This window comes from Zootermopsis nevadensis, unplaced genomic scaffold, assembly GCF_977971745.1.
Source record: "Zootermopsis nevadensis isolate Lab colony 2312 unplaced genomic scaffold, Znev_1.0 Znev_ptg000020l, whole genome shotgun sequence".
Taxonomy (NCBI): Eukaryota; Metazoa; Arthropoda; class Insecta; order Blattodea; family Termopsidae; genus Zootermopsis; species Zootermopsis nevadensis.
The window spans coordinates 5177057-5192256 of record NW_028259152.1 but is presented as its reverse complement, the minus strand read 5'-3'; the positions used below and the strand labels follow the sequence as shown (position 1 = coordinate 5192256).

General features: G+C 36.3%; 2 protein-coding genes across 3 annotated transcripts; one reads left to right on the top strand and one right to left on the bottom strand.

The window, feature by feature from the left end:
- Positions 1–341: 341 nt before the first annotated feature.
- Positions 342–4109, bottom strand: Ing5 (inhibitor of growth protein 5). The gene is made up of 5 exons (XM_087351972.1): positions 3767–4109; positions 3446–3684; positions 2388–2499; positions 1774–2108; positions 342–1532 (listed from the first exon to the last, which is right to left on the bottom strand). Exons 1-5 carry the CDS (start codon positions 3801–3803, stop codon positions 1431–1433), a joined length of 825 nt encoding a protein of 274 aa, XP_087208098.1. The 5' UTR covers positions 3804–4109; the 3' UTR covers positions 342–1430.
- Positions 4110–7092: 2983 nt separating this feature from the next.
- Positions 7093–15153, top strand: LOC110831316 (actin 403). Of its 2 annotated transcripts, none has more exons than XM_022067182.2 (7): positions 7093–7196; positions 10140–10405; positions 11325–11564; positions 12395–12533; positions 13040–13275; positions 14272–14468; positions 14771–15153. In XM_022067182.2, the coding sequence occupies exons 2-7, from the start codon at positions 10280–10282 to the stop codon at positions 14961–14963; spliced, it is 1131 nt and encodes a 376-aa protein (XP_021922874.1). In that variant the 5' UTR covers positions 7093–7196; positions 10140–10279; the 3' UTR covers positions 14964–15153. The 2 variants fall into 2 exon arrangements, with proteins under 2 accessions (XP_021922874.1, XP_087208096.1); XM_087351970.1 differs by lacking the exon at positions 7093–7196 and adding an exon at positions 7938–8025.
- The last annotated feature ends 47 nt before the right edge of the window (positions 15154–15200 follow it).

Sequence of the window (15200 nt, the reverse complement as noted above, 5' to 3'; positions counted from 1 at the left end):
AGTTAAAAATGAGAAAGAGCTTATCTCCCTCCCTGCCAGCACCTCCACGGCATGTATTGGAGGCAGCTTTACTTTTTTAGTGGGTGAATCTTATGATCTGTATGTTTCATCAAACAGATGCCATTTAGGTATCTAATAAAATGAGTTATCTTGTCAAAACCTAATAAATACAAACTGAAATGTCATGTCCAGTGCAGTTTGATAATGTATATTGCTTAAGGCTTGTAATATTGATCAGCAATGTACTCATAGTTATGCATACATATTTCCTGATAAGTATCTTGTCTGGGAATGGAATGGTCATTGCAAATGGATAAGACAGGAAACTGCAGAAGGCAACCTTAAGCAAGCATTATTTAATAATGTGAAATATTGAACATCTTATTACAGTAAGATATCTTTCATTCTCGCTGATGTTTATTTCTGACTAGTATGGGCATTACTGTGTTTGTTTGATTGATGTTTATTGCAGTATTTAATTGTTGTATTTTAAATATTTTGTACTTCATAATGAGGTCAAAACTTGAAGAACTACAAAGACAAGATAACATCTGAAGTGCAACACACTGGAACATGAACTTAATCTTTATCTGAAATAAGTCTTAAGGTACAGGATCTACTAGGAAAGTTAAGACAAGGAAGTAAGCCAATAAGTAGACCCTATATAAAATTGTTATGCCATTGGGAAAGTCTGAGTGACTATTGAGGGATTGATACTTTGTAGAAGAAGTCAATTTTTTGTGTATGCCCTTAGGTAAAGTGGTCCTTAAAATTAAACAAACAAAACAGCTCAAAAAAGTTAATGGTGTACCATACATTCACTTTCTAAGAATTCAATTACAGACATCTTCCCAAATTTCATCCAAAAGCTAAGATACATAAAACCAGTTCTGATCTTGATGAGTATGAATGACAATCGTTGGGATGTGCCATGTAGTCTGATAGAAACGTACCAATGTTTCATAGGCAGTAAGCACATCTGAAACATTGGTAAATTTCTACCACACTACATGGCACATACCAGAAGGTAGTCATGCTTGTTAATTCTGTTTTTTGAACTGTTTTGAATACTAGCTGTTCCTTTTGTCAGTCTGTCTGTAACTAATAGCATCCAAACTCATTTTATTGTAAAGATCTAATTATATTTTTGGGTATTAGCACAAAAGTTGTTCCTTTTAATTCCATGATGCAAACACTGGACACCACTGAGACCATAGGACAGGCTAACACGCAACACTTTAGTTAAAAGTTCTTTACTTTCATATTCATTTATCATTCAATGTAATGAGTGAAAAGCAAACATACTCTTACAGCAATAAAGCTGATAAGTAAAACAAAAATTTAATGTACATGTTCTTAAAGTATAAAACATTAATCAGGAATGCCTATATAAAATTATTCTGTCAGAGATAATGAACACATCCATTTCTTTATTTCTTCTTCCGATCAGCGGAGCATTTTGGGCAAAACCACTTCCCTTTAGGTTTAGTGGTCAGCCCAACACAAGCAAAGTGGAACCATTCAATTGGGCACTGAAAAAGAGAACATGAATCATATGAAAATATAGAACTGTATGCATTTGAATCACACACACTCCTGTTAAGCTGTTGTTTCCGCTCCTTGGTTGTCAAAATTAAAGGTATCACAAAGATAGCTCCTGTATATAACAACAACAGTGTGCAATAGGGATAACAGCTATGCTATGAAAGCAATGAATGGATTAGTATGTCATGAAATGGACCATGCACTCTATTTCTTATTACTAATACTTACATCAGGGTTATCACAGCCAATCATTTCCCCATATGACACCTGGTGGCAGAGACAATATGTAGGTTCGTTGGGGTCCACTGGCATGTCAAGTACATCTGAGGGATGAGCTATTCCAGCCAATCCAGGCAACACTGATGCCAAGCCAGTATCTACACCTGTAAGTCCAGCTAATCCTCCGGAAGTTGAACTAGTTCCTGAGCCTGATACAGTTCCACTGCTTGAGTTGATGCCACCTTTCTTCTGTTTCTTCCTAGCTGCTTTGACAGCCTCCTCTTCAGAAGAACCACCACCAACACGTTTCTTTTTCTCCTTTTCTTTTAGCTTTTTACGTCCTTCTGCAAAACATAAATAAAACTGATTTTCAGGATATAACTCTAATTTAAAACACTACATATCTATGAAAGAAACCTAGTGATTCCAAGCATGTAGGACAGCATGTATTTATAATGGCACTGGATTAAATAATATTTAACATTTTCATATCTAACTATTAAATGTTCAATACAGGTGTGACAAAACTCCTGTCTTTTTAAGTAAAAGAAGGTCTATATGGTATTTGAGTATATATACATATGCTTTTAATCCTAGTATCAATGTAAATTCCAAGACCATACTCTTTGTTGATACAGAGTCTTCTTGATTTCTAGAGTTGCTTAATGCCTTGTCCTGTATTTCAGTTTCAAATCTAGCAAGATCTGAATCAAGTCGTCTAATGTGTTTGTCGACCTGCAATTAAAAAAAATTTAAATCATATGACTTATCACATGGGAACAGGATTTAAACCCTTGTACTGTAGGGCTGTTGGCCAGGCTTTAATTCCTAAATAGAAATAGATGGATACAATACCATATAAATGTAGCATATAAGAAAAAGCTGCTGTTGATTTGTATATATAACAAAAGTATGATAAGTATCAGCAACAGAAACCCATTTAGTTTGGATTCTACTGGTCATACTTAACTGAGGAATCCACTTCTACTTTATTGCCATGAAGTAACCAGTGACTCAGAATTATACACTCCCCTAAGGTATGCAACTTAATAATTACCAATAACTGATATTTTGAGATACAAAATTCAAAAGCTTTCATATGGATTATAGTGACTAGCTACGGGCTGGACGACCGGGGTTCAATCCCCGACGGGGGCAGAGAATTTTTCCTCTAGCCTCTGCGTCCAGACTGGCTCTGGGGCCCACCCAGCCTCCTATCTAATGGGTACCGGGGTCCTTTCCCGGGGGTAAAGCCAGCTGGGGCGTGATGCTGACCACTCACCCCCATCTGGTGCTGAGGTCAAGGAAGAGAGGAGCTGTACCTCCACTCACCCCAAACGCCTACATGTCGTATAGTGGGACAAACTTTACTTAATGTAATTTTTAATAAATTTAAATGGATCTTATGTGAGAACTGTTAAAGAATACTTTATTTTTATATGCTGTTGTGACTACTTATGTTGCAATATTAGAAATGCTTGTTTATTTTCAATAACAGGTGAACTTATGATGTTTGGAGTATGTATGTATGATAAACAGCAAAGTCCTTACTGAGAAGCTAATATTCACTTGGAAAGGACATTTCCTGCCCTACTGATAGTTCATTGACATGTTCAAAAGAGGCTGTCAATGGACATTATCCTGAGCTAAATTAATCCAGTCCACACATTCAATTTCTTACCAATTCATAAGTTTGAATGGCTAGTTGTACTTTGTCATCTCCATATTCCTTTGCCTTATTAAATAGGCTCTGTATATTACTCATTTGTTCTTTCTTCTTATCAGGTGGCAGAGTCTTTACGTTTCGAAGGTATTCGTCTGCTAGACGGTCAATATTTCGCATTAGGGCTTGGGCCCTGGCATCTAAATCCCTCATTAAAGTGAAGTTTCGCTGAAGCTCAATGGGCAGATGCTCTAGACCTGAAAGAATACGACATGTACACAAGCATCTAAACACCGGATTTCGATACAATAACCCTACGTGTAACAAACATGCACTTACTATCTAAATAATGCTCTAAATACAGGGCAGACGTCATGGTCGGTTGGCGTTTTTCTGAGTTGATATACTGAAGTTTGAACTGATGCAACTACAACAATTCAAACACTATTCTCTAAATAGTATTTTACATCATTTCTTTAACATCAATCAACAAAATTATTATCATGGCACAAGAAACAAAAAGTCCCCAACCAAAACGCCAAACATCTTTGGATATCACTTTAAACCACCATTCACTATCTTGTTGGTACTGCCTGTTGTAACAGTGCAGCCAATTAATCCTTGCAACCGCCGACAATACAACCAACATCTGAAGCTCAAAAATGAAATGCTTTGGCGCGCGCAAGAATGTAATCATATGCCAAACGTTTAATATGAGAAGAAAGGACTGTAACAAACGACTGTGCCACAACTTTGGCAGTTGCTCGTTTTTCACTTAGGAGGCATGTAGGCAGTGGCGGCGAAGTGGGCGACGCCCCACGGCCACGAGTGTCGTAAATGACAACGGCAGAGTGACTGTATACTGTTTGGTCACATTATCACTTTCTTATATCTCGATGCAGATATAATGAAATTAAAATTATACATATTGCCACCATCCTTCGGAACGTTGCAGTCGAGTGGTTAGCACATATGCTGCGTATATGGGAGATTCTGGGTTCACACCTCGACCCAGAAACTGGCTATCCTGAGGTTTGTAAGTCTCTACACGCGAATGCACAAAGACAAGACAGTCAGTTATAATCGACTGTATTTCTGAAGTTAACTATTTAGTTTTTGTATAGTTACTAATACAACTTCTGCTGTGTAATGACTAAACAAAACTAAAGAACGTATGCCTAGTTCAGAAATTTGAAAAAGCACAGAACTCCACACACCTAAACGGTATGATGCTTTGGCAGAGTGACTTTACTGTTAGTTATCAATCTTAACACAGTTGTGGGCTATCAAGAATTCTGAAGATCTTAACAGGCGAGGGACTGACTCTGTAAACACTGTCTTTTGTCGTTACATATTCCGCACTATCAGTAACACATTGATCCACGCATTCTTAGGTCTTGGCACTATATGTAAATAAATAGTAGTTTCACGCTCCAGACACGTACAGTACCAAGGAATATTTCCCTGAAACCCGTCAGGTAGAGACCTGTTGGTACCGAGATCATGTCCAGCCTTGGTAACAAGGACTGTGAGGAATCAAACCTCGGTTGTTAGATCTTATTTTATCTTTTGTGGCACAGCTGCCCATATTATGTGAAGATAATTCAACAGATCCAACTACGGTCAGTTGCAAGCACAGAGATGTATGATGCATTACGTAATAACGAGCACACGTCCTATAAATGCGGGGCTAACGAGCAACTTGGCAAGGTTGATGACCATATTTGGAGAACAGTCTTTGTAGTAGTCATCTAGCAATTTAGAGGTCAAGCGTGTCAGAGTTAAAGAGACTATCAAAGACTTGTGTGTTTTCTGCACGAATTGTATGCAGTGCACGCTTAATAAGTAGCAGCATTCACGTGTTTGAAGATGAAATGTAAAATGATAACTGTCAGGCTGATTTTATTTTATTATTGGTCTAATACAACCACGACTACAATTACACTTCATCAAATTTCTGAAAAGGGGGGGGGGGGAGAATTATTTACTCTAAAACTTGACACATAATACTTGTTTATTTTAAATATTTTTCGATCTAGTAGGCCTATATATAGGCCGATATGTAAAATTTGGCAAAGTTCAGTGGAATGGCAATAACAAAAATTTAATCCTTTTGAAGTTCTTACAGTGGCGAGTACGAAGATGGTTGTCTTCTGGGTTGTTGTACTGAGTAGTCTTGTAGAAGTTAACCGATGTTTCATAGGTGCCTGCTGCTGCAATTATCAGAGCGATGGTAAACTTATACCAGACTACACGGCTCCACAGACCAGAAGACAGCCATTTTTATACTCGCCAACGTGAGAAACTCAAATCCTACATAGGTTTCTTGTGTAGTAATTTGTCTTAGAACTGAAGTCCTGTGAGGTGATACATTTCTGTTTTGCTTTTTGTAATGCCTTTAGTGCGATAATTATAGTTTGGTCCCTGTAAATTAAAGGAAAGTAATTAATAACGTTCTAACTTAGTGGTCTGATCCACGGTTAGCTGGATAATTACCTGCATTCATAATTACGGTGGCATTAACAATGATGGTTATACACCGAATCGCGTGCCCATATAAGGGCATAGTTTTCCAACAGGTTCTGCTAGGTTATAATGCTTTCATATCAGATAAAAGCGTCTTGTTTGTTCACTGACAGTAACGCATGCTTGCGACCAGACAGCATATCGCAATGAAAAATGTGAGTGACCCGTCTTCCTTATAGCGAAGACCATTTTTAAGGCACCTTTTTCTTTACGATAAATAAAATTACATTTCAAAAACATTTTGTTATTTGTTGTTCTACACGGAATATTTATTATTTATTTATTTTGGAAACAATTAATCGTATTTCCCAAAATGCTGGCGCAGTTTAGGCAGCCATTATGAATTAATGATGAAGGTTAGAATGGATCTGCCAGTAATGAATTACTACGTGAAGTCAATATTATATTGGTAACCACTTTATGATTGACCCCTAAAATATTTCGCTAGTTCATAAAATTGAATTTATTTGGCTACCCCTTTTTTAAAATGACGACCATCGTGTTTCCTTTTTCATTGTTACTGAACGTACACGCTCTGATTCAATAAATTAATGTCCTGAAGTGCAGCACATAATCCTCTTAGATATTTACAAGGGCCAAACAGAATCTTAGATCGATGTATGCTGTCTGTGCAGTTAAGGTCAAAGGCATTCATCCTATTAATAAATAATTAGCTATTTGAAGCCGAAGCTCGTCTAAATAGTGTTAAGAATTCAGACCGTACGTCAAATAAAGCAAAACACTCCAGTATTACAAAAATCAGTTGTTCACGCTGTTTAAGGAAATGGTCGCTGTTTATTCTGAAGATTGTACGAAACCCATAAATATAAGTGCAGAGTTACTGATTGGTAAAGCATGTGGTACATATTGAGCCCATTGGGGTTTAAAGGATTACCTATACTTTACATAAGTTGAAAGAAACTGCTGTAGACTGCTCTATATAGATCATACGGACAGTGAAATGAAATGGCAGAGGTAAAATAATTTCGTTTAAATGTAAATGAACGTAGCTTGATATTTTTTGACGGAAGGGTCATTCGGCAAAAAAACGTAACAAAGATGTATAAGATCCATATCAACAATGTGTAAATATGGACCGACAACAAATTGTTGTGTTACATTACTGCCGTCAACAATCCGCTTTCGTTATTGTGGAAAGAGCTGAGCAGTCAATCGGTTGTAGAAGAAGTGCGTCGTATACTATATAATTTTGTGCTCGTAAAAACCTTTTAGAATATCACAGGTACTTATCTTATATAAGAATTATTACATTACATTATATTATAGAGACGTATTTACGTCAGATTCTCCGAAACCGTGGTTCCACTGTCAACTTTTATTTCTTGACATTCCTAATCACTTGTAGCTTACATGAAACCAGTGTATTTAGGCCTAAAAGTTAAATGTTTCCGTATATCGCAGAGTAGCAAGTTTGCTTCACAATAAAATTTCTACGATACAAAAGAAACAATTAACGCAGAATCATGAAAACTTATAGGCTATAGTAAAACTTCTACAATATATTTCTTAAAGTACGATATTTAATGGGGGGCTTTCTTTTGACGTAAATACGTCTATACGGAAGGGTCATTCGGCAAAACAGCGTAACGAAGATGTATAAGATCCATATCAACAATGTGTAAATATGGACCGACAACAATAGTTATGTTACCTAAGAAACTAATTGTTACGTCATCTGTTTACTCGGCATTGTTGTGTTACATTACTGCCGTAAACAACAATGGTCAGCTTTTATATGAATTCCTGCGTGCATTGTTATTTTACCTAAAAAACTAATTGTTACGTCATCTGTTTACTCGGCATTGTTGTGTTACATTACTGCCGTCTACAACAATGGCCAGCTTTTATATGAATTCCTGCGTGCATTGTTATTTTACCTAAGTAACTAATTGTTACGTCAGCTGTTTACTCGGTATTGTTGTGTTACATTACTGCCGCCAACAATCCGCTTTCGTTATTGTGGAAAGAACTGAGCTGTGAATCGCTTGTAGAAGAAGTGCGTCGTAGATTAGATAATTTTGTGCTGGTAAAAACGTTTTAGAATATCACAGGTACTTATCTTATATAAGAATTATTACATTACATTACATTTCATTATATTATAGAGACGTATTTACGTCAGATTCTCCGGAACCGTGGTTCCACTGTCAACTTTTTTCTAAATTGGCGATGAAGCAAAATTAATTTTGATAAGTCGTTGAATGTCTTAGTTGTGGTCAATTAATGACTTTTGCCAGTAGCTGAGACTGTGTAGCATCGGAAAGAGTGTGAAAGGAAGTGGTCGTGATACAATATGATGTTTTGGCATCTGCATGGACGAGCTGATAAAAACCACTAAAATATCAATCCGGGATGGATTGACAGAAAAGAGAGAGAGAGAGAGAGAGAGAGAGATTCAGGCGGTGTCCAGGTTGAGATTTGAACCCGTGACCTCCCGAACAAGAAACAAGTGTCAATCACTCGGCAGCCAAGTTCGATATTCGGCCATATTGCTGTTTTGTTTCAGAATACGTGCGCTTCACGCCTGTTCCATTGTTGCGTGCAGCCACTTCCCCTTTAATTAACCACGGCCCTGTTAACCAGACCAGTACAGGCCATGTTTTAAGGTCGTTGTTACTAGCACCGTCGAATCCATGTTTACGGTGTCATAGCCATTCCTTCACATGTGTAAGCGTTGCTAATTAGTCACAGAGAAATGCCTGTGTTACCTATTTGCTCTAATTAATACAGGAACCTCGCATAATCCAGTTGTAGTCCACTTGCAAGTTCTTGGCGGTCAATGTAGTGAAAAGTTTCACATTCAGCACACTGAGAGATCAGAACTTACATTTCTTCAGTTTTCCAATAATAAAATTGCTTATAATAAAATACAAAACTTAAGCTGAACGCCAACTCAGAAGTAGCATCCACACTCTTTTGCAGGTTCATTGCACAAAGTACGATGTGTCCATCAATATGTTTTATTTCCAGCGCTACTAACTGATTTCCAATGGATTTGGTACTGGGGCTGATTAATTGATTAATTCTCTAGTTGTTTAAAAGTTTATGTTTAAAGTACAATGGGCTGAATTAATCAGGCTCGGGACAGACACTCCTGGTGTACATGATACCGGATTTTTCACGACAGTAATCATTATGGATCCATAAAAGGCGGAGAATCTCTTGATTGGCTGAGCAACTTGTATCTTCTAAACTTGCACTTTGCTCCATTGAGTTAATTTGTTTAACGTTCAGAAATTATACGGGCTGTTGTTGAATCACATGGAAAGGTAATCATGAATTTATGATTTGGAAGGCGGTGGTTGTCAGGACAGCTGTTTTTAACCTGCGTTCCTTGCGTGCACATTAACGACACATTAACTTGTTTGGATTGATGTAGTTGTCAGGACAATCTGATTTTTATTAGTCTCGGTTTGGCGTATTTCTTACTTGAAATTAAATTGAAGTCAATCTTTTTCAAGTTTTTATTTTAAAGGAAGGTTAGTTGATCTTGCTGTAGGCAGGCATACATGCAGGCTTTTAACCAAAGCGCTGGTCTTTCATCCTAGTTCTTTTAAAAATAAACTGTACTGAAACAATGAAATTGTTTATTATTATGGTAGTTATTATATGAATACATGTCCTTGTTGACAATTCTTGTCAGTATTTACCTCCGTAGCGTTGTGTACTGATCTCTTTATGCATTAAACTGTTGACAAGAAACGAGGTAGTATTGGACATACATAGTATTTTTCCACAATAAAAGCCAGACAGAAACGAAAACACAAACTGCATTTGGAAAAATTTTGTAGCCAACTCTAAGGAATTTAGAATACATTATACTTTTCTTATTGTATGCATACATTAATTTCTGATCCGAGAACCCCCGCCTGTATTGAGTAGCCCTGTCTTAGTGACTCACATGAAGACTTTTCTCACTGTAAATCCTTTCCTTTATTTGGAAATCTGTGGCAATTCTTCGCCCCACACAGGCGTTCCTATCCAAGAGTTACAAAGTGACAGTCATTACAAGTTTATATTATGATATCGTTTGATGGGGATAACGTTTGGTACAGAAATGGTAAGACGTCGCGTTACTAGGTCAGGGGCCGTCCGGTTTTCTACCTATCCATGTGATCAGTCCGTATTTAAACAGCGGACTACTGCATTTACCTCATCATTCCAGACTTGCAGGTGCTCAGTGTGTGTTGGTGCTGTATGACGAAGAAGATCTAGATCCTTCAAAAACAAATTCTTTAGAGCTTACAATAAACTGTAGATTTCTGGATTTTGTTCTTATTCCAAGTTCATATATAAATATTGAAGATGTGCGACGATGATGTGGCTGCTTTGGTTGTTGACAATGGATCTGGAATGTGCAAAGCCGGATTTGCGGGAGATGACGCTCCAAGGGCCGTCTTCCCATCTATTGTTGGAAGACCTCGCTATCAGGTGAGAGAAATAATCGGTTCCAGGATTTGGTTTACCAAAATTATGTGACCAAAATGTTAGTAAAACTATGCGTTAATGTTTCTACTAATGACAAGGATTTTAAATATAATTTAATCATCACAATATACTTACAGTATATTTATGCAACATTTTTACGTTATGTGGAATCGTATTTTGTACATTTATATACCAATAGTCGTTATTTTCTTAGTGTAGTACTGATTTTGTCTACGTTAACGTTGTCAGAGACGAGAAATGCATAAAATATTTTGGTTGGAAATCCTGGCAGTAAGAGGTCACTTGGAAGATCTAAGAGTAGATGGAGATAATATTAAAATGGATTTTTATGGAAATATGTTTAGTGAGTGTGGATTTGATTAATCTTAACCACATTTCTAATTGTTGACTTAAAACAAAATTTATTATAGAATTTATGTATGTGTATGTTTATCTATCTGCGTAAGAGATTTCAAATGTCAGGATTCATTGATTTTTTTAAGTATCACAATCAAAACTAAAAGCTAATTAAATATTTCATGCAGCTGCCATGTTGTTGTTTTACATTATGCAAAAACAGTATAACAAAAGTTGCATATTTTTTACTATTTGTGCTGAAAACACTTATTTATATTTTATTTCACAGTCTATCTAAACTGAATAATTTCATAGAGCAGTTTATGTTAAAAAACTGATAGTCACTCAGCTGGTAAAAAAATTCTGTCTTATATGAACCCAAAGTTATTTGTAAATTACAATTTGTGTTCTTCTTTCTTCGTATTACCCTTCATAAATATTTAAATTTGGGCACTGACATTATTCTTTGGGCATCCTGTGACAAACAGTAGAAAGTATAACAATGAGGGAGTATATTTCTCAGGAAATACAATAATGTATTTACACATATTTAATTATTGTGCAGGGCATAATGGTAGGCATGGGTCAGAAGGATAGTTATGTTGGAGATGAAGCCCAGTCTAAGAGAGGCATCCTGACAGTAAAGTACCCCATTGAACATGGCATTGTTACCAATTGGGATGACATGGAGAAAATCTGGCACCATACATTCTACAATGAGCTGCGGGTGGCACCAGAGGAGCATCCTGTGTTGCTAACTGAAGCACCACTTAATCCAAAGGCGAACAGAGAGAAGATGACACAGGTATGTCAATTGGCACTTGACACATTTACAATAATTGTGGTTCAACATTTACCAGATAACTTAAGATTAATATATCAGACTTAAGCGATGATTTTAATAAATACTGTATTTAATTTTCTGCAATAAATCACACTCTTCTTACTTTTTAACTATTTTTAAATATCTGTTCACAACCAGAGAATGACCTCAGTGTTAATGTTTCCCTGGACCTGTTGCATTGTTCATTGCTCTAAAAATGAAGCGACAACATTTCAGGAGCTAGCTCTTCTCCCATCTTAATGTGAAAATGCCTGGATGGTCCCAGCCAAAAATTTGTAATAATGACAATTTACTCAAGATTTTGTAGTGTCCTTTCCCAGCAGGAAATAAAGGCACAAAAGAGATAAAGCACTTCAATGTCTCAGATGACAAATTTGTGTGCTCTTTATGCTGCAAAAGCTACAGTAGATTCTACATGAAATTGTATGGAAAATGAGTGGAAACCATTACAAAGTACAGTAATATAAGAGTAATCAGCATTACACCTAATTGTTTTCATACATTTATCATCTCACCACTACCACTACCATGATTATCATCACCAAAAGAGATAAAGAACAGGAACAGTATGAGGGGTGGAGAAATGAAAGAAATTATTCTTCACTGAATTTCAACAGAATTTTTCTGCAAGTTCATGACTGTAGCTTGTGGCCAAACTCGAGAATTGCTGCATCATGCAACATGTATTGATTCTTGAGAATATCGTGTACAAAATGTTATTGAATTTGTGTAATTTATACAGTAATCACCATATTTAAAAATTAATAATTAACAATTATTTTCTGATACAGATTATGTTTGAGACTTTCAACACACCTGCAATGTATGTGGCTATTCAAGCTGTTCTTTCCTTGTATGCATCAGGAAGAACTACAGGTATTGTGTTGGATTCAGGGGATGGTGTCTCTCACACAGTACCTATATATGAAGGTAAGATTTCTTGGAGTTGCTGTTTTTATTGACTCATACTCTAAGTATTTTGTTTATCTCCTGGCTACTTTTAACAACTTGAAGTACTGTTATAGGTAGCAAACACAGTGCCAACAAACTCCATGTTCATTTTCACTTTTTTTTAAAGTTATGCAAGTAGTTAGGAGTCAAAATGACTGGATTTGATTAAGTAATATTACAGGATGTATAAAAATATATAACTTATGTAGTAATTTCTGTGGTAAAACAATAAAAAAATAATTCATACAAGCATGTTAAGTTTTGTTTCTGTACAGACCCAGAGGGTATTTATGTTGCTATAAGTACATCTACTGAAATATGTATAAAATGTAACCAGGAATTATTCAGTGGATTGCTTCAGTCTCTCTCACAACGAACAGAAACATACATAAAAATAAATAGATTTAAGTTTGAACATGAAGTTGGCTGTCTTCTGGGTTGTAGTGCCATGTAGTCTAATATCTTATTATATTGCTTATTCTTAGGATATGCACTGCCTCATGCAATTCTTCGCCTGGACCTGGCTGGTCGAGATTTAACAGATTACTTAATGAAGATTCTCACAGAGCGGGGATACAGTTTCACAACCACAGCTGAACGTGAAATAGTTAGGGACATCAAGGAAAAACTGTGCTATGTTGCACTTGATTTTGAGCAAGAAATGGCTACTGCAGCTTCATCTAGCTCATTGGAGAAGTCATATGAACTACCTGATGGACAAGTAAGTTGGCTCATATAAATAGAAAAGTATTTAAAATTATAATGTCAGTGTTTTCGTTGCCTGAACATATGATTTATATATTGGTCAGAGAGAACTACATATCCAATTATTGAGCTGGAGTAGTTCAGTTAGTAAAGCAATTGGCTGAGGGATGGGTCACCAAATTCTGATTCACAGATGGAACAGGGATTTTTTTCCTTACCACTTTGTCCAGAATAGGTTTGGGGTCTATCCAGCCTCCTATTCAATGAATACAGGTGTTAGACTAGCTGGAGATAGAAACTGTCCACTCACCAATACTAATGAAGTGATTGAAGGTTTGCCTACATGACCCATAAACCTGGTTCTCAAGCCAAGGGATGTATAATTAACTAACATAGCCTGCTCTACAATGGGTACCAGGGTCCTTTCCCGGGGGTAAAGCCGGCCGGGGCGTGATGCTGACCACTCACCCCCATCTAGTGCCGAGGTCAAGGAAGGGAGGAGCTATACCTCCTCTCACCCCAAGTGCCTACATGGCGCATAGCGGGACAAACTTTACTTAATAGTAGCTTTTCAGGCTTTTTAAAATATACACATGAATGTACATACATTTGTTCTTAGGCGGTTACAAATTAGAATAAATTTACATATGGATCTAACAAATAGCATTGTGTACAGTCATTAGTGAAGTGATCAGGTAGCTTCATGAAAGAGCTGCTTCACATTCCTGTATATTCGACACTGCAGAAAGTATTCTGAATTAAATAGGCATACAATTTCTGTTCACATTTGTTCCTCTTATTTTTCAGCAAATAAACTCTTGGTGATTAATTTAGTGGTGGACAAATGTGTCTTACTCAGATATGTGTGTCCATACGCACATAAACATTGTTATTATGTAAAAGAACTTTAATTTACATGTAAAACTAATTAATAAAAGTTATTAATTATTTCTTAGTTATTTAACAGCACTGTGGTGTTAAATGAGGTATTCTCTGATATTTTTCTGACCAGGTGATTACTATCGGAAATGAGAGATTCAGGTGTCCTGAAGCTATGTTCCAGCCATCATTCCTAGGTATGGAGTCATGTGGTATCCATGAGACAACATACAACTCCATCATGAAGTGTGATGTTGATATTAGAAAAGATCTGTATGCCAATACAGTACTTTCAGGGGGAACGACTATGTACCCTGGTATTGCAGACAGGTAAGTCTGGAGGGAATTTGTTACCTCAATTTACTCATGAGTCTAACATTGCAGAGCTAAAATCAAATTCAAAGATGTTGTCACAACATGATACCTTCCATTTCTCCATCATTTCTGAATTGTAATACAAGATAATATTTTGTTTTGAGTTTGGAATGGGTGTGAGGAGAAACATTGATTTTTTTGAATATTTGTTACATAAAGGGGTTTAGTTGTAAATATTTAACCTTTTAGTTTAGCAGTTAGATTTGTGAGTACTTAAATTTATATATGTATAATGTACTGGATTGTGTGTATTTCAGGATGCAAAAAGAAATAACAGCTCTAGCACCCTCAACAATGAAGATAAAGATCATTGCACCTCCAGAAAGGAAATATTCTGTATGGATTGGTGGCTCCATCTTAGCATCTTTATCCACATTCCAACAAATGTGGATTTCAAAGCAGGAATATGACGAGTCTGGGCCTTCAATTGTACACAGAAAGTGCTTTTAAATATTTATAACTAAAAATAATTTCCGTTAAACAATGTTGTAATAATTTATAAACATAAAAAGTCTATTTGTGGGACAGGTGGCAATTAACTTATTGTGAAAAATCTTTGTATTAAACCAATTTTGTGCATTGTCTATATACCATTGATTGTTGCATAGATACTGAATTCAATAAAGAGATGAACAAAACATTCTATTTTTCTTATTTCCAGCAGCTATCTTCCTATCAAGCAGGTTT